The sequence below is a fragment of the Jaculus jaculus genome, chromosome 1 (assembly GCF_020740685.1).
Source record: "Jaculus jaculus isolate mJacJac1 chromosome 1, mJacJac1.mat.Y.cur, whole genome shotgun sequence".
In the NCBI taxonomy this organism is placed as follows: Eukaryota; Metazoa; Chordata; class Mammalia; order Rodentia; family Dipodidae; genus Jaculus; species Jaculus jaculus.
In genome coordinates this window covers 271,392,035-271,414,647 of record NC_059102.1, presented here as the reverse complement: position 1 = coordinate 271,414,647, position 22,613 = coordinate 271,392,035, and the positions used below count along the sequence as shown (strand labels likewise).

At 40.7% G+C, this 22,613-nt stretch overlaps 1 protein-coding gene across 1 annotated transcript in view; it reads right to left on the bottom strand.

The window, feature by feature from the left end:
• Positions 1 to 22,613, bottom strand: part of Cdh13 (cadherin 13) — a 1,153,296-nt gene that overhangs the window by 884,284 nt on the left and 246,399 nt on the right. The window contains exon 2 of the mRNA XM_004659582.2: positions 20,343 to 20,454. Coding sequence (XP_004659639.1) covers positions 20,343 to 20,454 — 112 coding nt within the window. The remainder of the gene's footprint in view (positions 1 to 20,342; positions 20,455 to 22,613) is intronic.

Below are 22,613 nucleotides of genomic sequence, written 5' to 3'. Positions count from 1 at the left end.
AGGCAGGAAATAGCAGAGGGAATATGGGTGACTCCAAGGGCAATGGAAACTGCACAAGCATTTTGGGCTACATAGTGTTTTGTTTTTTTCCCTGTCTGCAGTGGATTCTGTAAGGGATCTGCAACCTATTAGTCTTTAGCAGTGGAGCACCATGCTCAAGACTGTCCATCCTCTAGGGACTTGCCGTGGCTTAGAATTTTTCCTACAGTTATGTCTCCTTCCCATGGCTGACGGCCATGAAAGATCAGTATGTCATTATGAAATTCCAACACCCTTGTCCCAACTTATGGCTACCCAAGAAGGTTCACCTGGCTTCAGTCCTCCTCAGAGGTTGGCTGAATCTTTGATGGGAATGTGTGAGATTCTGAGTACTTCTTATCACTTTAGTCCTGTTTCCTTGCTTCCCAGAGCACACATGTTCACACCCTTCCCCCACCCCCACCCCCCCCACACAGAGAGAGAGAGAGAGAGATTGAGAGAAAGAGAGAGAGAGGGGATAGAGAACATGCCAGGGCTTCCTGCTACTACAAATGAACTCTAGATGCAGGTGTCAGCTTCTGCATCTCGCTTTACTCTGGTACTAGGGAACCAAATCCCAGTCATCAGGCACTCTCTAATAAACTTCCTGCACACCAATCTCAACCTCTAGCTTATCATTCTGGAGACCAGACCCTGACCTATGACACTCATACAGCTCAGTCTGAAGTCATCACAGACTGGAGAAGCCCATCCACTGATCACCTTGACAGTGTGTCTCTTCCAAATCTACTACATGAGAATAATGGAGAGCTGGGGAGATAGCTCAGTGGTTAAAACCACCACTTGCTTACTATGCCTCATGGCCTGTGTTTGATTCCTGTGTGTTCATGTAAAAGCCAGATGCACATAGTGGCACATGTGTCTGGAGTTTGTGTGTAGTAGCAAGAGACCTTGGTACGTTCACAGTCACTCAGTCACCCATTCATTCTCTCTCTCCCCCCCCCCCCTTATTGGTAAGTAAAAAAATATTTTTAAAAAGAAAAAAAAAATCTACTAAATTCTGAGAAGTAAATTGAAACAAAGACAACTATGCATTCCATTTGAAAAGTCAATATAAACACTAGAGAAATCTTTCTTACGAGGCATTGCATCCCAGAAAGCAGTGCATAAAGGCTTGCAAATGCTCTCAATGGCTTGATTTCATTGGGTTTTCACAGCTTTGGGTACTGGCTACAATTCAAACCATTTGACTGAGGTCTTGAGAGTGAACCCATTCACTCAAAGCAAAAGTTTAATCTAGTGGTGGACATCCGGGTTGATTATTAGTTACCTTTTTTCCTCATTTTCTTAGGGGGCACTGACCTGTAACTCCCAGTACCAGCATGGGGCTATCACCCGCAATGAGCTTTTTTTTTTTTTTTTTTTTTTTTTTTTTTTACTTATTTATTTATTTATTTATTTATTTGAGAGCAACAGACACAGAGAGAAAGACAGATAGAGGGAGAGAGAGAGAATGGGCGCGCCAGGGCTTCCAGCCTCTGCAAACGAACTCCAGACGCGTGCGCCCCCTTGTGCATCTGGCTAACGTGGGACCTGGGGAAACGAGCCTTGAACCGGGGTCCTTAGGCTTCTCAGGCAAGCGCTTAACCACTAAGCCATCTCTCCAGCCCCCACAATGAGCTTTTGATCTGAGGAACCTACAAGGTTTTCTAAAGGAATGACAGATTTCTGCCAGTGTACTTGATGACCCACCAAAGGTTAGTGGTAAGACCTTATTGCTGAAGACACCATATGCAGCTGACACATAAAATGGAACAGCATGGCTGGAAGCCAGGAGAGAGTCAGTCCCCAGACAGTCAGCATGTCTAGTGCCAGAAGGTGCTACATGGGCGACTGGGGGAAACGACCAATATCTGTCCAAGCAACTCATGGTCCAACCTTCTTAGCAGCAAATACCTGTTGTGATGCCCACATAAGTGCAATAGTGGAACACAGCCATGGTGGGGAACCAACTGCTCTTGATTTGGCCAACTGATCCCCTCAGTGGTATGAGACCCATAGCTGGAGCTGGGAAACAAGTCAGAACCATATCCAAACACAAGCCCACTCTCCAATATCAAGCTACCATCAATCATGGGCTACAAGTGGGCTTATACCTATTAAACTCACTATAAAAAAATGTAAGGGCTATTTCATTTGTCCTGGTGCTAACTTACTCTCTGTTGGAGAATCTGCTTCTCTTTTTCAAATACATGCAGATCCTAAGGAGAGAGCCACCCCATCATACCTCAAAAGGGCCCCAGCTAAAACTAAGAAAATGTAGCAAAACAAGCAAGGGTGCTGTTTTCCTGGTGAACCGCATACCAGCACAAGAGCGAAGGAGATCAACACAGAGAAAAATCAACTCCTACCAAATCAGAGATCCAGAGCCCCAGAGGCCCCCAACACCTCTTCACTGAAGCAGACCAAAAATGAACCCAACATGGCTCAGGGAAATTTTGCAGAAGAGGGTGTGGAAAGAATGTCAGAGCCACATGTTGGGTCATGATATATAGAGACATTTATCACAACAATAACTGTAGGCTAACTCCACAATGCACGACCCATATACCTCAACAAGGAGGGGCCAATGGGGAGGGGGTAGGTCATGGATGAGCCTAATAATGGTACCAAACTGCCTGTACTTGCAGAATAGAAAACTAATAAAAATAAATTTTTAAAAAAGTTTAATCTAAGTCTTCCAAAGGCTGTTCTTTGTTTTATTTTATAGAAATAGAGTTCACCTTAGTGCCACTGTTGGTCATAAAGGATCTGATCAACTTATAAAATATGTCATCATGTTAGTATATGATATAAATATTATTAATTTATAATTATAAGATGCTTTTCACTACAGTGAGCAAAACATGCTGGCTAATCAGGCACTGTTGGTCATTGATTTAGGCTATTAGAGTAGCAGCTGGCCTTTTCCAATCAACCAAGCCTTATCTATCGCTAGGACGGACCTGGCAAAGCTCCAAAAACTAAGCAATTTGCTACTTTTCATTTCCCTAAATCCATCACCAAAATAACAGAGCAAACATTCCCATTCAAATCTCATTTATATGTGCTCGGCCTGAACCAGAAGGAACTTGGCAAGGCTACTTTCAGCATCCACTTCAGCACCGTGGAGACATGGAATAGTCAACCTCACCTGATCCTACATAAGCATAAAATGAAAGTTGAACATTGCACTGGAAATATTTAGCCTCCTCAGCAAAAGACTTGCTAGGAGCCAGTGGAAAAGGTCGATGGTTCCATAGGAGGGAGTAGATAGGCAATGGTGCCTGAGAAGTAAACACCCTTCCTCAGCAAAAGGGAAGAAATCATCCAGGGGGGTGTGAAGAGGCTGGTAAAACTCACACACATCATCAGTCAGTGTCATTGGGTCTCTAGGAGAGGTTTGGAACCCTAGTGTCAAGTTACGTTAACGGATATAAAGAAAGAAGACCCCTGGACTGGACAGATAGCACAATACCATGCATGAATGAAGATCTGAGTTCAATCCCCAGTGCCCACATAAAATGTTATGCATGGTACCATGCACCTATAATCCTAGCACTGGGGAGGCAGAAACAGGAATATCCCTGGCAATCTCTGGCCATTCAAACAAGTGGGCCGTGTACTTGAGGATGACACCTGAGAGTGTCCTCTGGCCTTTACTCACGTGTGTGTGCATATGCATACATATCCACTAACATACACGTGAATACATACCATACATATACACACACTTAACAAAATGAACAAAACCAATTACACTACTTTTTGGACAGGGATTACATACAAGATTCATCTCTTTTTTAAATTTAATCTTATTTTTTTATTTTTTATTTTCACAATTTTTATTAACATTTACCATAATTATAAAAAATATAATCTCTTTTATTAAAACAAATGTTTTAGTTTTATTTATTTGAGAGAGAGTGAGAGAGCAGAGAAAGAAGCACATACAGAGTGAGAATGGGCATGCCAGTGCCTCCATCCACTACAAGGAACTCCAAATGTATGTGCCACCTTGTACATCTGGCTTATGTGGGTACTGGGTAAGTGAACTTGGTTTCTTAGGCTTCTCTTTTTAAAGCACTGAAATTCAGAATAAGCCAATTAGTTTACAGAGCTAGTCATGGCTGAAGCTGACCCTGGGAGACTAGTACTGGGAGAGGTGACTATGTGAGTAAGTTTCAGTGACATAGGTATATAAATGATCAGAAAGATAATCAGTATCTTCTGTACTAACTAAAAAATAATGATAATTAACATAGCCTGTAATCCAGGCAGTTAGGCCCCCATAGCCTAGGTGTTTTCCAGCCTCTGATGTTACCAGGCCAGAGCTGAGACACTAGGAAGTTGATGTCCATCCAGTCTGTTAAGCCACAGGCAGTGTTCATTCCTTCTGACTATAAGGACGAGGTACATGTGGGGAGTACAGCTCCAGGATGCAGTTGGTGGCATGGCTTCAGAGGAGGGGCTGCCTTGGGAAATGGGGATTTGAGTCAACAGAAACCCTTGTAGCCCCGAGAAGCTAGGAGGCTCATAACATCAATAAGCCCATATGATCAGCAAAATGGGCCTCAATCTACTTTTAAACATCTTGATACTTAATATTCAAGTGATACCCAGCATGATGTAACTGTGGTTGCTGGGGTCTTGGTATTTTAGAGTGGAAAAATAAAAAAAATAAACTTATCTGAATGTTTGTCCTCCACTCACTAGTAGCCTCCAGAGGGTGAGTATCTTAGCTGGCTGGTGTCTCCCTGTGCCTACCGTTGACCAGAATCTATTCCACTCAAAGCCCCACATTAGTTCCTCACAAAATTCTGTCCATGACAGGTTGATGTTAGGAGATGTGACCCACAGTGAGCTCTGGAATAAATCCTCTTTTCCTCAACTCCTATGAGATTACAAGGAACTTGGAAGTCTGGTTTGTTTTCCAGGGACAGAGTAGATGGTATTCAAATGTTTGTATACCTTTCTTACTGGATTTTTAAGCTGACCTCTCCCCTCTTTTGCCAGAGGAATCTGCAGTCTTTGGGAGGATTTGGATGTTGAATCAGTAATGCAAAGAAAGTGAAATATTCAATATTCAGTCCCAAGACTTTAGTGAAACAAAAGCCAGGGTTTACTGGGAGAGAAAGGGCTTCCTAATTGCAAACATTTTCACAAAAGCCTCAGGTACAACTTATTTGGGAATTGAAGAAGGGAAGATCCCTTCGTCCTGGGTGACTTGAGGCCTGGGTGACAGAGCAGAGGGATGATGATGAGGATGGAGAGAGTGCTGAAAGTTCCTTAGGTCTCAGAAGGAGTCCACAACAGCTTGCTGTTATCTCGGAGTTGCATGTATTTTGAATTATTGACATTTTGAATGTAAACCAACCCCCATAGGCTCATGTGTTTTAACACTTGGTCCCCAGTAGGTGGTGCTGTTTGGGAAGACTGCAGAACCTTTAAGTAAGTCTGTGGGGGCTGAACTTGAGGTAGTATACCCTGGCCCCACTGTTTATTTGCTCTCTGCTCGCTGACTGTAGACACAATTCTAGGACCACTGCTGCCACATGCTTCTGTTGCAATACCCTCCTGGCCATGGTGGCAGGGTCCCTTCTTAAGATGTAAGCCAAAATAAATCTTTCCCCCTTTACGTTGCTTATTCTCGGTTATTTGGATAGAATAATAAGAATAATAACTAACATAACTGCTTTATTGTTACCTCAGTGTAATGAGGAAAATATTGGGAAGGAACTAGTTTATAGGGGTGTGTCTACATGCCTTCTAGAATATTCACTGCACATTTTTACATTGCAGAGTTATGAAAAAGGCTTTAGTAAGAAAACATATAAAAATAAATTAAATCTAGACTATTAAAATCATCATAAAAGAAACAAACAAAGTATCAACAGCATTTCTCACTGACTTCACAATATTTCATTCCTTTTCATTGCTGTTACCATTCTGAAGAACATCATTCCAGGGTCTGGAGAAATGGCTCAGTGGTGAAATGCACTTCCTGTATAAGCATGAGGGCCTTAAGGAGCCTGAGAGTGAATTAAATACCTAGTCTGCAGGCACCACATGAAATAGCAAGACGTGGACATGTGTGACCCTAACCTATGTCCTGCAGGGGAATATAGACTAGAGAAACTTTGGGATCCTGCAAGCTAGTAAAAGAAGAGTCTGCCTCAAAACAAGACCAGGTGGAAACGTAATGGAGTGGTTTGCCCAAAATTTCCACTCTGTCCTTTGCAAGCTAGTGACACCCATTGCAAGAGAGTATATGGGGCAATTCAAGGACACAAACACATGTATACTCCATAACACACACACACACACACACACACACACAGTGAAAAGCCAGGCATAGCCACATGTACTTGTAAAAGCAGCACTGACACAGCAGAGACAGGAGGCTCTCTGGGGCTTCCTGGTCATCCAGTCTAACCAAAAGCCAGTGCATGTTTCAGCTTCAGGAGATCACACACCAATGCCAGCCAGTTTCCTACCCTAGATCAGGTGGGGCTAAACCTTTCAGCAAGCCTTGAAAATATCTGCTCTGACTCCCAGCTCTGAAGCAATGGTGGAGAACCTGCCAAGGCAGTATCTTCCCCTATGGAAGGGGCACCTGCTGGTGTTCTGGCACACCCTTGCATTCCTATGATTTACCTGAGCTGTTGTTGTACTAGATCCACTAATGTGACACACACATGATGCTTCAGCATGACTTACAAGAAACTTTTACTTCTAGTCAGAGCTCAGCATGAGACAGCTCTTAGAACTCAGGAAGTACATGCATGCTCTGTGCTTTGCCTGCTCAGAACCCCTTCTTAAAAGACTGAGCTCTCCATGTCTGATGAGCACACCTGTCTTTAAATCACAAAGCATGCATCTTCCCAGTGCTGTGATCATCAGCAGCTGTACCAGGAGTCTGAATGGAGACTCCTGAAACTTAAAAGTTTTTGGACCAGAGCCATTTAAGGATTCCCAAGACTACACCCAAACTCTTATTAAGAATTCCTGGGCTGGAGAGATGACTTAGTGATTAAACTCTTGCCTGTGAAGCCTAAGGACCCTGGTTCAAGGCTCGACTCCCCAGGACCCACGTTAGCCAGATGCACAAGGGGGTACACGAATCTGGAGTTTATTTGCAGTGGCTGGAAGCCCTGGTGTGCCCATTCTCTCTCTCTCTCTCTCTCTCTCTCTCTCTCTCTCTTTCTCTCTCTCTCTCTCTCCTTCTTTCTCTGTCTGTTGCTCTCAGATAAATAAATAGAAATAAGCAAAAAATAAAAATAAAAAAAAGAATTCTTTACAAGAACAGCAATTGAAAGCCAGGCGTGGTGGTGCACGCCTTTTATCCTAGCACTCAGGAGGCAGAGGTAGGAGGATCGCAGAGAGTTTGAGGCCACCATGTGACTACAGAGTGAATTTCAGGTCAGCCTGAGCTAGAATGAGACCCTACTTTGAAAAAACAAAACAAAAAAAAAAAAAAAAAGAAAGAAAGAAAAGAAAAAAAAAACAACAGCAATTGAAACACAATAAGGCACATTAATTTTATGCTTATTGTATTTCATTTTTAAAGTTTAAAATCACAGGTTTTTAAATATTTGTTTCATTTTCTAGTAATTATTATTTTTTCTAGTAATTATTTTATTATATTATTGAGGGTAAAATATCTAAAACTTGAGAATGTGACCAAAATGTGAGAGGTTTATCTTCTTAATGCCACATAGAAAGTGTTAACATATCTGTCGAAGGATTATTTAATAACCTAGGAAATTGTGATTTATCACTTCATTGTTGACTGTTCATTGGAGGATATAGACTTAGTGAAATAACATTAATTTTCTGCCTTGTAGAGAAAAAAGGTATATTAATTTTGAAGGTTATAGTTTCTCAATCTTTTGGACATTAAACTTTGATATGACCTAGCAAATTTACTCTAAGCCACCTTTCTATATTATTGAGTGGTTCACAGAGATACTCAAATGTTCTTTGCAACATAACTTACCACTTGTTTCGAGCTAGTTTCTAGCTGTGGGGTGCAGATTGTCCTCACAAGTGAGACCCTCCTTCCTCAGCCTCAGGAGTGCTGAGGGTACATGCAGCACTGTCTTGCTCTCTTCTATTGTGTGTTTTCTAATTGTTGAGTTTTAATAGTAAAAGTCTTTGGCCTGAGTTTATTTTATACTTGTGAGTCATATGTGAAATACTGAAAATATTTGATTTTTTTATGTTCTGCCTTTTACAAAAAAGTCTTCATGTGCAATATATTGAAGCCAACCAAATGAAACACTCTAAGTTTGGAAATTACCATTCTTATCCTAGGAGTTCCCACTGGCTCAAGTGGGAACTTGAGCAGGGGGTGGGGGTCTCTTGTTTCTGTCCTCTTCAAAGCCTCATCTTTTAAGTTTTTAAATGAAACTTTAATCTGAATAATTTCCTTCCTTTAAGTTTAATTTTCCTTCAATTAAATGTCCTTCTTCCAAGACTTGAACTTGGGTTTATGAACTCTTAACTAAGTCACCAAGATTTACAATTGTACCTAGAGAGTACTTTATACCAGACAACAGGCCCCTTATCTACTTAGGTATGCACAGAGGCCATGCCCTCCCAGTAAAAGGTGGCCAACTACATGTGATGGGAACAAAAGCCTTGAAGTGGTTGTCACAAAATTCAAGAGGACAATGTCTAACATAATAATAATAAAAACTTTACCCTTAATCCTTAGACATCACTTCTCTAGAACTGCTGAGGTCTTGCCTCTTAAGTAAGAAAACGCTTGACAGGGTGATCAAGGAGCCAACACAACTCCATGCTGCCACACAGAAGCTTTTGCTTCCCTTCCATCTTGGGTGTGAGCACGGGTGTGACTCCAGCCCATGCTCTCTATGGTCTCTGGACTCTGGGGTTTGGCCGCTCAGCCATGCAGCCTAGTGAACACTCAGCTAACACTACAATCCCAGCTTCTCTCAGGCCCCTCTCTTAGACTCTTCTTCTTCTGCACCTTAAGTTTGCTGCTGAGTCCCTTCCATGGCAGATTTTATCCCCACTTACCCTCTCTGTCTGTTTTTAATGTACTTTCTTCCATTGCAAATAAAAATGCTGAGCTAACAATATTCCTTGGAGGGTTTGACTCATATTTTGAACTGTTTTTTAAGCAGTAATTATTTCTTTCATGTTGTTCAGAATCAGTGTTTCCTCATTTGGAAGTCTCCCTTCCCTCATGTAATTTACTATATACATATGTAAATTGAAACCTTGAGCTAAAAATAGACCCTTAAGGAGGTCTTATGAATCAGCTGACATGAGTCATTCAGAGGAACCTGGATGGATGACAGCTGTTTTGGTTTCAGATGAAAAAAAAATCAGTTGGTGCAGCAGTTGGTCACTTTTTAAGAGTGGGCTGCCAGGATGTCACTTACCAAGCTGCTCACCATATGGGGAATAGCATGGGAATATACAGAGTCATAACCCTCTGCTGCCCCCAGAAGCAGCACTATTCCCTCAGTGCTGGTTCCACCGTGACGCCTTCTCTCTCCACTAAACTAACAAAGTACAGCACAGAAGGTGGATGCCCTCCTGATATTGTGCAGAGCTTCATCACTCTTGCTGAGTAAAGGTTTCAGTACAGGACAGTTAGTCACACAGTGTTTCTTGAATAACTGAATGAATGAATGTTAAAGTCTCAATGTATGTCTTTTCCTGTCCAATCCCATATTTCTATCTCCAAAATGTAAACTTTGTCATATATATATATATATATATGCACATATATATATATATATATATATATATATATATATATATATACATATATATATATGTATGTATACACATATATACATACACACACATGTATGTTGGGGATGGAGGGAAGGCTGAATGGTAAAGGTATTTGCTTACAAACCTTGACAGCAGCCCAAGTTGGAGTCCCTAGTACCCACTTAAAAGCCAGATGCACAAAGTGGAGCATGTGTCTGGAGTTTATTTGCAATGGTAGGAAGCCCTGGTGTGCCTATCCTTACTCTTTCTCTCTGTCTCTAATAAAATTATAAAAATATTAAATATATATTTATTGTTTTCTTTTCCTTTTTGGCATGTGCATGCATGTGTGGTATGTGTTCATAATGCATGTTTATATGTGTGTAGGGGGCATTTGTGCATATTTGTGCACATATCTGTGAAAGCTAGACAACAAAATAGAAGTCTTCAATTGCTCTTTACCTAATTTTTTGAGACAGGATCTCTTATTGAACTTAGAGCTCTGGCTGGTCAGTTAAGCTCCAGAAATCCACTTCTCTCTGCCTCTCCAGCAGTGCATCACAACATTCAGCTTGTATGTGAATGGTGAGGAACCAAACTTGGATCCCTGTGATTATGCAGCAAGTACCTTACACATTAAGCCATTTCCCCAGCCCTCACACTCGGTCCAATAGAAGAGTGCTGGGGATGCTGGGGAATCCTTTCGCTGGCAATCATTTACACATCTCCCCCTTTTTGATCTTTAGCCAACAAGAAATTTCCATGAAAATGAAGGTGAAAAGGACAAGCAGAGGGTACTGCCACAGTTATTAGGATGTGTGTGAATTTGATCTGCTACAGGATAATAAGATCTTCTGCCTTCTCATACTACTTAAAGCCATGCTTAATCTTTCCCAATTTATATCTTGCTTCCTCGCTCATTAAGCAGCCTGATTCATGTGGCTCTGATGCCTTCAATTAGGAGATGCTCCTGTATATCCGTATGTCCCTGTATTCCTAATCCCTTGAAGAAAAACAGAAACAAAAGAGATTTATAACAGCTCCAAGACCATGTGAGTAAAGACACTCAACAGGTTGAAGAGTGAGGCCAGATGGCAGCACTTAGAATTTGACGGTCTTAATTAAGCAATCTGCTCACCAGCATTACCAGTGAGAAACCTGGCATGATGTGATGGCTGTCCTCATCCCCAGCCACTAAGGCATTTGCATTTCCATGTGTGCTAGGTTCTAAAAATTCTCATGCATGGAGCACATCCGATATTCACAGGATGTTAGTAATAGAAAGAAGCCTTAGCAAGAGAGTGCAGCATCCTGTGGGATTCTCTTACTTACATCAGCCCAGCATTGTTTTCTTCTTTGGAGGACAGACATCTCCATTTTTTAAGGCAAAAAGCATTAGATCTTCTTGGGCACTGTGACTGATTAATGAGCGGTACATGTCCTAGACATATCCAAACAGCTAACTATGAGATATTTGCTGGAACACTAAGGAAAGAAAGTCTACAGGTGGGTGAATGGGAAGAATGAAAGGTGAGAAGTTCCTGCAGCCATCTTGGAGTCAGTACTTCTGAGAGTAAAGATGGAAATTTCAGAAAACAAAGCTGAAGAATGGTAAAGATATTGTGATGTCATTGGAGTATCTAAATCTGGGCCTAAAAAAAATACTCTAATACCTAAATTCAACTTAAGCCTTGGAATTTTCGTTGTAGATGACAGTATTACATGTTTTTTTTTTTTTTGCAATAGTTGATTAAAGTTGAGTTATTGCTCCTTATAATGCAAATAGTCCTAATATGTCCTTGTTATAAAAATGGGGGAATAAAGGGACATGGAGTCAACAAGTCACAGTTTTAACTGAAAATGTCTCAGATGATTTGGCCCTATCCCCTAGCTACTCAGGCTGAGGGCATTCTCTTAGGGGATCCCTAATCATGTTACTTTTTGCCCACACTGTGCATTCTGCTTTGATGTGTCTTAACCATTCCAATTTCTGAACTTCTGACATGGTTCCAGACATCCAAAGCCCTACTGTTCTTCCACTCCACCTGCCTCCCACTCTGAACTCCATAGTACCAGCCACCAGCTTTTACACATGCCCCCTGCTGACATGGCACCTCCACTGGCAGCTCAAAACATTGACACCTTTCACCAATTACAGGTATATACATAGGAGGGGAGAGGTTGGGTTATACGGTAACTCTGTTTAATTGTTCCAATAACAGGACGGTTTTCTAGTATACCTGAACCTTTCTAATTTCAACAATAGTGTAAGGGTTCTGATTCCCCACATCCTTGCTGACTTCATTCTAGAATATGAAGTCATAACTCCTGACAGTAGCCAGTTCAGGCCCTTTATCTCGTCACACTGTCTCCTTGTCCAGAATGATGGCTGTTGCCACAAGAAGTTGTGTCATGTCAGAAGAATCATGTGTGGTTTGTCTTCTATGGCACACCATTTGATTCACACACACCCCCAACACACCCCTACAGAGCCTTGGCAACTTCATGGATGGGTAGGTAACATGAACAAGGACTATTGGGTGTCAGAACAGCAAAGATAAGTGAGCCTACATATGGCCTGAGTTTCAGTTACTCCTATGCTATTTATGCAAGCTAATAATATTTCAGGACTTACTGCAGACCAGCCTCTGTTCAAATACTGCTACAAAGATTAATATTCATTTTTAATAAATAATCTGCTATAGCAGCCACTATTACAATATTCTTTTCTCAAATGAGGTAACCAAAGTATAATGAGGCTTTGTTTTGGTACATTTCATTTTTTCCCATATGCAAAGTAGTGGGTTGACCTTGAACTTGAACTTACGTAGCCTGCCTCTGAGATCTATATTTGCAATTTGGGTCTTCTTAGAAATCTATGATTTTTAAAAGTGGCTTTCCCAATGCTGATAACAAATTCCTTTTACTGAATACCTCAGACTAGGACAGTGAATATCCAAATGGGACAGACTGCAGGGAGATTAGCTCAAGAGCTGGCAGCCTAATACCATGGCTTATGTTCTTAATCCATTCTGCTGGTAAGAGAACATATGCTGAGGGCTGGGGAAGTAGCTCAGGTGGCAGTGTACTTGCCTAGCATTCACAAAGCCCTGAGTTCAAGCCCCAGAATGGCATAAACTAGGTATGGTGGTACATCCCAGTACCTGGCCATCTTCAGCTACATAGACATTTCAAGACCAGCTTAGAATACATGAAATGCTGTCTTGAAAAAGAATGAAAAATAAAGCTTTTGCTGAGAAAGCACTGCTTGCCTCAATGTCCAGCCCTTACTCTGTTGTTATTTGTGTACTTCCTATTCTTCACAGTAAAGCTTGTGTCCCAAGTCCAATAAAGCAATCTGGAAACCTTTCATTCTATCTCTCCCTTATGTGTATTTATATGTGTTCATTTAATTTATTAAATGCCACTTAATTATATTAATTTACATTTATAGGGTAGTTAGTAATAATCCATTTGTAAGGATATTGACACATATTAATTGACTGATTATTAAACTGTGACAAACACATGGATGAGATGGAAGGATAAGACCTCTAGGACACTACATTCCCACAGAGCTCTGCTTATATATGGGAAAAAATTCTTCATGTAAACACAGGGCCACATTCCAACCCAAACTATAATCAACTTCACAATGATAGTAAGAATTAGATGGCACTAGAGGGATTTTCCTTGACACATCTTGATGGCTTAAAACAGACACCACTTGAATTCTTGACCTTTTTCAGCTGTGTCCACATTGCACAACAGGTGACATTAAACAATTTCAACAATTTCACTCAGCAGTCAATGTCTCAAACTAAGAGTAAATAAATATAAGTTAGGAGTATGAAGGATAACCAGAAAATAGGAAGGATATTAACAGCATCATTTCATTTTTTTTCTTTTGTGTGTATGCATGTGTGGTGTATGCATATATGTATATACATGTTCATGCATGTACATGTTGGTGCATGTGAATATGTGTACACATGGAGGCCAAAGGTCAATATAGGGTATCTTCTTAAGTCACACTCCACCTCATTTTTTTTTGAGACAGGCTCTATCAGTTAACCTGGAGCTGAGCAATTGTGCCAGACTGGCTTGCCAGCAAGCTCAAGGAATCCTCCTGTCTTCAACTCCCCAGTGCTGGGATCACATGTGTGCCACTGTACCTGGCTTTTCCGTGGGTGCTGAAGCTCTAAAGTCAGGGCCTTGCTCTTGCATATAAATTCCTTTATTGACTGAGCTATCTCCCAGCTGCCCTTGTTATTTTTTGTGTCACAAAATATGAAATTCGAAAGCAAAGGAACTTTAGTAGTTCTTTGGAATTTTCTATTCTCTAAAGTAGAAAATACAGACAACAGACAAAAGCCCAAATTAGCTTGACCTCAGCAAAGAGGCACTTTTCTGCCTGATAGGTTGGAAAGTTCATCCACTTATTGCCTTCCAAATGAAATCTTTTCAGCAGGGTCGAAAGGGCCTTTGTCTTGACATTTAATTCCCTGGCAATGTATTTCCCATGTTAGGATGCAAAACACCTCTCACATTGCTTTTTCATTAATTGCCTTCATTTTTCAAGTTCCCTGTGTGATTTATAGTCAATTAAAAACCCTTAGAAGCCATGACTCATGTATGTTAACTACAAATATGATTAATGCAACTGTATTTGCTCCATGGATGACCTGGATACTGACCAAGGTCAGTGTCATGGTGGTATGACTAGGGAGTGTCTGGATGAGACAAACTTATGGGGATGGTGGGAAGTCAGGAGTGTCTGTATAAATCCACAACTAAGAAAAAGAGCTACTTCTTTACAGTACAGAGAAAATTACTTTATTCATGAACAGAAAAAATAACTATGCTATGTGAGTTCTCTATTTCATTCAGGTTGATGAAAGCTTTGGAAAATTGATGTTTCACCATCAACATAAGAAAAAAAGTATAGATGATAGGATATTGGGATAGATCCAGGGCCCTGCAGTCTTAGATTAAAATCTTAGCTCTATCATTTACATGAAACATCACATTAGGCAAATCACATACCTCTGTCTAAGGTGTCTTTGTCTATAAAATGGGCACATGATAATATCCTCATCACCCCTTCTTTTTTTTTTTTTTTTTTTTTTTTTGGTTTTCTGAGGTAGGGTCTCAGTTTAGCCCAGTTTGACCTAGAATTTGCTATGCAGTCTCAGGGTGGCCTTGAACTCATGGCAATCTTCCTACCTCTGCATGCCAAGTGCTGGGATTAAAGGCGTACACCACCATGCCCGGCCACTAGTTCCCTTTTTATATTTGTTTTATTTTCCATGCCTTTCCTTTTACCCCTTTCCTTTCCTTTCCTTTCTTTGGTTTTTTCTCTTCTCTTCTGCTAGACTAGCTAGCCTATAAACCTGAATAATCCTTGCCTCCATCTTCTAGTGTTAGGATTACAGGCACATGATCTTAGGCTAGCACTTTAAGGACTTCGTCTGCTGATCTGAATTTAAGTTCTCATGCTTCTATAGGAAGGATTTTCTTCCATCCAGCCATCTCCCCAGCTCCATTGTTCTGAGTTATAATGGCACCATGGTTGTTCTTCTTTCAAGCCCCGTGCAAAGGATCTGATACTGAGCCCATCTCAGGTCTGTGAGTGATAGCGACCAAAACTTTAGCAACAATGATGACAGTGTTAATAGTAGCTCTGTCTACACAGAGATGTGTTCCACGTATATTCCCTACCATTTCTGGATTAGCTCTGAAAGTAGGCAGCTTGATTACCCTTTCTACAGACATGAGAAAATTCACACTTGAAGATTCATATTACTCATTCATGGTAACATAAGTGACACCATAACTGCACGGGTAGTGTGAGATTATAACTGTGAAATGTTAACCATAATATTATAATCCTTAGGAAGAACACTTGGGGCCTACCTTTATTATGACTGTTAGGAAGGGAAGCCCCTTTTCTGGGAGTTTCTAAGAAGGAGAAGGGAGCAGTGCTAAGTAGGAAGCACCCTCTGCTAAGAACATTAGGTACCTTACCTTGACATCCTGCTTAAAAGGACTCTCATCCATAGACCCTGGTTCCCCTGTGATCTATGTTGACCTTTGTCAGTAGTCACTTTTGGACTTGGTGGCATCATTTTGTTGGTGCCTCTACATATCTATAGGCTCTCTTGCAGCTCAGTTGCTTACATAGTCAGATTTGCTGACAGAAAGGAGCACATACTTTTGAGCTTAGATGATTAAGTAATTTGGCTACCTTCCCCACACTTTCCTGACCCTCTGTGTCAGATCACAGTAGGAAGAAAGCCACAAAGGTAAACAGCCTGGTGTGCATCCATATGCCCATGGTAAGAAAGAAACATACATTGTATGAGATCACAGAGTTCCTTGATACTGTAACATAGTAGCCTTTCCTGACCAATGTAGATGCTTTCTTTTAAGGTCTGTTTGTGTATTTCATGCTATACATAAACACAGATGTGGCAATTTTTCTTTGTGTATCTTTCTGTTTTTGTCTGTTAATCCCTGGAAAAGTGAACCTTGAAAGATAATGGTGGGGGAGAGAAAACTACAGTCCCAGTAATGGTTGGGTGGTGGCCAATGGGGTATGCCTTGTGGATGCCGGGGGCTGAACACAACTTTCACTTGTAGAATCTGGGGAATTATGAGTATGTGTTATCCTAGGAAATTCAGTGACCACAGATCGCTTTTGTGTCAGGAAGGTCTGTCTGAGCTGATGGGAACAAGGCCAAATATTCTGTTTGGTATTTTTCATTTATCAACCTAGCTAGGTACTGTCTTGGTTGTTCAGGTGATCCACCTTCTAAACTACGTTGCCCTCTTTTCTTGTACTTCTCATTGGAAAATGGCCTAGCTCCTCTTTCCCATCTCTCCTTTCAAGAGTTAAATGAAGGCAAAAAGTTTTGGCTGAGTTGTCATGAGTTGGGGGCTTTTCCTCGGTGTGAAGGCTGTGATAAAAGAGCACTGCAGGCTACATTAGAGGAAATAGTAGGATGCCATGTTTTGATCCCAGAATCTCGTTGAAAAATGGCCCTTTAAAGAAAAAAGCAAGTCCAGTTAGTGGAAAGGAAAGGAGAATAAAGAGTTATTTGGATGTGAAGAAAATAAAAGGCTTTAGAACAACTGAGGGAAAGATGTATTGGAGTGAACAGTGAATAAAATATTAGGGAAATAAAAGGAGTGGAGGTAACCATTAGTAACAGTTAAGGTAGAAAAAGATAAGTCATTGAGAATTGAGTAAGAAGATGAAACAGGATAAAAGGAAATATTTCTGTCAGAACAAAGAAAGCAGTAAGCCATGCACAGAATAAACATCCCCTATAACCTGCTAAAATCTGAACAGAGTTGGTTGAACACTGAACTTAGATATGAGTGGGTATGCTCTATCAGTCAGGCAAAGTGGCAATGCTGTCAGTTAACTTTACAGAATGGTAAGGAGAGTGCTTATAAACTTATAGATATTGCTGTGTTGCTGCTTTGTACAACACAAAAAATGCCTAATGATTCATAACCAAATTAAGCACTACAAATATAAAGGAAAAAATATATAAAGTATAAATGCCATAACTAGGGCTCAAGATGATGTTACACACCTCATTTCTCTTAACCTCCACCATTCATATACCATAAACTCACATTTCTATGTCATAAGCATCCATACAATGTCCTGTATCTTCAGTATGTACAGTCAAATATGTAAGAATTTTTTATACTTTCTGGTTCTTTTAGATAATTTTTTTTTCATTTTTCACTTAGGTGCTAGCCTTAGGTTGTCAGGTCTTCATCTGAAGAACACTTGCCACTCATGGCTGGTTTTTCTCACTTTTACAGAGACAAAGTGTTTTGTGTTGAATCCTTTAAAAATGTATGAAAGAAACTGAGAAGAGAGTTCAGATTGGTTGGGTGATTTAAAAGATTGGTTGGTAAAGTGGAAAAGTCCATTCAATATTTTAGGCTTTTACTTCCTTTTACAGATGGAATGAAGCAACATATTGCTGCTTCTTCTAAGAATCAGGGATTTCCTAAATAATATTCAACAAGCAGTCTGCAGTCTGTGAAAAGTGGATTCTCCATATAGACACAGTGAAATTTTCTTGCAAGGTTTATGCTCAGAATAGCCTCTGTTTCTTACTGAACTCAAGTGAAAAGTACCAAACCAGATCTACTGGTTGCATTTTATCTTAATAATAGACATGGACAGGCAAACTCAATGAGAGGGGCTAACCAGCTTTGGCTAATCCAACAACTTTTACACATGCATAAAATTTTAAATGTCCTTAATTCCCTTATCACTGGCTTTTTTCTGAATGTTCTATCATTGATAATCAACCTAGCTCATTTAGTATTTATAGCTTACACAGGAGCAACAACCATAACCCTCTTGATTACTTAGGGGATTAAATACACACAGCACACACACACACACACACACACACACACACACAATGATATTACAATGTACAGTATGGCCAAGTTTAAATTTAAAAAAGTTACCCCAAAGTATGCTTGTTTCCAGCTCCTCAGCAGTGAAATAAAAGCTGTTTGTGTCATGAAGATTACAGAAGCAATCACATTTATGGGCCTGCTTTGCATACAAACACTATTGATTTCTATACATGGGGTGGCTTCACATTTCCAAAACATGTTAACATAGAATACCATTTGGGATAATGACTTAGAAAAAAGTGAGAGACACACATACACACTCAGACAGACAGGCAGACAGGTAATCAGACAGGCATAAAGAGGGAGAAGAGAAGGAAAGAGCCAGAAAGATATTTCTCGCAAATCAATTTCTACTTGAAATATATTGATTTTGATAAATACAAAACTCAAAAGACAAATGAGTGTTCTTGATGGCCTGACCCCAGAGTCACAGTCAAGGATCCAATTACTAGGAAATTATAGATTGGAATTCACTTATTGTGTCAGCCTTGCACCCTGTCATTGCAGACTCTAATTATTGAGAAGATTTCATTGGCATAATTGTACAAAGGCGTGCACGGGCTTCACCTTGGATAGCTCCCTGATGCTCAACAATGCATCTTCAACTTGGTCCTCATTTCAACTCATATGATATAAACCAGCCTCATAGAATATTCCAATAGTATTGTTCTTGCTATTTCTTTAAAAACATGTCAGCCAGCCAGGTGTGTTGGTGCCTACCTTTAATCCTAGCACTTGGGGGGCAGAGGTAGGAGAATCGCCATGAGTTTGAGGCCACCCTGAGATTACATAGGTAATTCCAGGTCAGCCTGGGCTAGAGTGAGACCCTACCACAAAAAAAAAATGTCATCCATATACCACAGATAAGAAAAGACCATGGCTGGCCCATAAGGCCATCTTGAGTCCCTAAAGTGAAATATGCAATCATCTTTCTTCTTCTTCTCCTCCTCTTCCTTCTCCTCCCTCATCTTCTTCTACTTTCCTGCTGTGTGTAAGTGTTATGCATGTGTGTAGATATGTACAGATTGATCTATGTGCTCATGTGCAAAGGCCATAGGAGGACATTAAGTGTCTTTCTCTATTGATCTCCCAAGTTAGCTCCTTGAGAAAGGATCTCACTCTTCTTGGAGCTTGACATTTTGCAGTTGTGCTTTTTGAGCTGTGGGCTCCAAAGATTCTTCTGTTTTCACCCCATTCAGATTGAGTTATAAGCATGCACAACCATGCCCAGCTTCTTAGGTGGGTATTAGATATTGAACTTAGAGCCACATATTTGCATAGCAGGCACCCTATTCACGGAGCAATCTCCCCAGTCCCCACAATCATCTTTACAGGTTCCCCAGAACATGTGACCAAATTAGATAACCATTTGCATAACTTTCATTACCAACTGCTAATAATAGTGTTAAAAAGCCTGCAATTAACTGGTTATGTCTACCATCAATTTCATCCTCTATTGTGCAAAAGCCATGCTTGCCAAACATTTATCCATGTGACCTACGTCCTCTTAAAGACAAAGTATTATGATATTGGAGTTAAGAATAGGAAGATAGCACAACCACAGATCTGAGGGATGCACATTTTCAGGAAATCAATTGGAACTTGGGGGATTTGAGCTTAAGCCACAGAATAAGCTGTAAAGGTTTTGAATCTTTCTGGAGACAATCTTATTTGCTTTGAGAATAAGAGTTTTTGATTTCTACATCTACAAAATCCCAGCAGCCAATACCATGCTCCTGCCACAACTTTGATCTAATACTGCACTGTGAGAAACTCCAGGTAGGACAGCAATATATAGGAAGACAATGATTCTGCTCTTGGAGTCTTCCCTGGGGGTATGGAATTCATTTCCTTTGGAGGCTGGATGTCCCCTTTCTCTGAGTGATGAGAGGGTGGAAGTTCTCACTGATGGAAAATAATGAAAGTAGATACATATAGTCTGTTAATCTACAAGGTGGTAAGTCTGGTTTGAAAGCTTCCACCCTGGGTCAGACAGTGACATAAGAAATATGATCAGAAAACATTAGGGAATCCCACATCCCAAGACACAGTCTCAGATAACAATGGACACAAATATGGCTAGACCAAAAGCATCTTTAAACAGCACTGCTTACAGTTTAGAACTGACTGGTCCTCGATGAACTCAACAGGCTGATGGATATGGAACAATTTCTGCTGAAATCCAGGAGTGCACTCCACATCATCTGCAGATGTGAGCAGGAACACCTGAGAAAAACGAAGCCATCAATATTTTAATAGCAGCTTGTGTGTTTGCCGTGCTAACTCTTTCTTTCTTTCTTTCTTTTACTTCTTTTTTTTTTTAACCAAATCTGTGACTTTTAGAAATGAGCTGAGGTTTTAATTTCATTTCCCAAGTGAAGAAGCAAGTTGATACTCCTCTTGTGGCTGCCAACAACTCATTTGGCAGTGAGACTTTGGAAGACTCACAATGGGGAACAGCTGCTGCAGCTTCCATTAAGTTGCAGTTAAAGAAATAACGTCGTCAGATTTTTACACCTGCTAAGAATCTCACCGTAGGTTCCACGTGTGAAATTTCATTACAGAAGCTGTCAGTTTACTGAGATTCCTGAGTTACAACCTACTTTACTTTTGCAAAGGAGCATTGCCGTCTAGGAAAAGAAGGAAAAAGGAAATGGAACTCTCTCATTGGATGTTAGGTCTAGAAGTAACCCAAAGCCCACTGCTGGGTCTTCACCCCGGTCCAGTGTGGTGTCCAGAAGTGAAAGGTAAGTGCTGAGCACCCAATAAGCAACTGGATCCAACCTGAGATAATGTAGGTTAAAATGAAATTACAAGCTGTGATTTGGGGACATAATATGAGGAAGAGGCACCTGGGAGATGGCTTGATCTTAAAGTGCTTACTGCACAGACATGAGGACTTGAGTTTGGATCCCCACCACCCATGTAAAAGGCAAGCTTGGTGATGGGCACCTATAATCTTAGTGATGGGGTGGCAACATAGACAGACCCCTGAGACTTGTTGACTACTTAATCTAGCTCAATCGGTGAACTCCAAGTTCAGTTTGAGATCCTGTCTCCAAAAACAAGAAGGTCTGTCAGGTGTGGTTGCACACACCTTTAATCCCAGCACTCAGAAGGCAGTGGTACAAGGATCACCTGAGTTCAAGGCCACCCTGAGACTACAGAGGGAGTTCCAGGCAGGCCTGTATAGTGTGAAAAACCATGCACATACACATGCCTGCATATACATGTGCTCCCACACTATACATATGTATTGCATACGAACTCACAACGCACACATGCAAAAATAATTTTAAGATGGCAAAAGAGAGCCAGGCATGGTGGCACACACCTTTAATCCCAGCGCTTGGGAGGCAGAGGTAGGAAGATCGCTGTGAGTTCGAGGCCACCCTGAGACTCCATAGTGAATTCCAGGTCAGCCTGAGTTATAGTATGACCCTACCTTGAAAAAAACAAACCAAAAAACAAGATGGCAAAAGAATATGAAATCAATAATCAATTTTATAGTAAATACACATCAAATTGACAAAGTTTTACATGTGGCATCATGCACAGAGACTGGAATAATTTTACCAGTTTTCACTGCTATAAATTTGGCTACCATAAAATATTTATAATTCATTCAAAAGGCTCACTTTAGATTCCACCAATCCTTGACGGAAAAAAAAAAAAGCCTGTCATCCAAGCACGAGCATGATATGATCATTGTTTTCTGAAAATCAGATCAGCTGTGATAACCCAAGAGACCCTTACAAGATTGGACCCATTAACATTCCCACTTGGAAAGACAGAGATCACATGGCTCAAGGAGCAGCATACCACAAGTTACACAAGTTACCCAGATTGTATTCACTTCATGAGGATGTGTAAGTGGTTAACAATTTCAGGGAAGGGGAGACTCTTCTTCGGTGGTGTAGCTGCTCATGCTCCTGTAATAACTCTGCTTAGACTCATTGGTTCACCGAGCTGGACTTGGGTAGAATTGTATCTGTGGTCTGTTGGTGTGCTATCTGGGATGAATAGATGTTCATTCATGAAAAGTTACACAACATATATGATTTGGAACATAGAAGTATATGATGTTGGGCTGGGAGATGTTCAGTTTGTAAAGGGCTTGGCATGACAGCATGAATATCTGAATTTGGGTCCCAGCATCTATATAAAAGCTGGGTACAGAAACACTACCTATATTTCAAACACTGGGAAGAGCAGAGAGAAGAGGATCCACAGGGCTTTCTAGCTAGCTAATCTACATGAATCAGAGAGTTCCAAGGTTAGTGAATGGCTCTATACTAAAAAGAACAAGGAGACAAGTGATTGAGGAAGACACCTGACTTAACTTGGATCTCTGACCTACATGTATACATGTACATATGTGTACA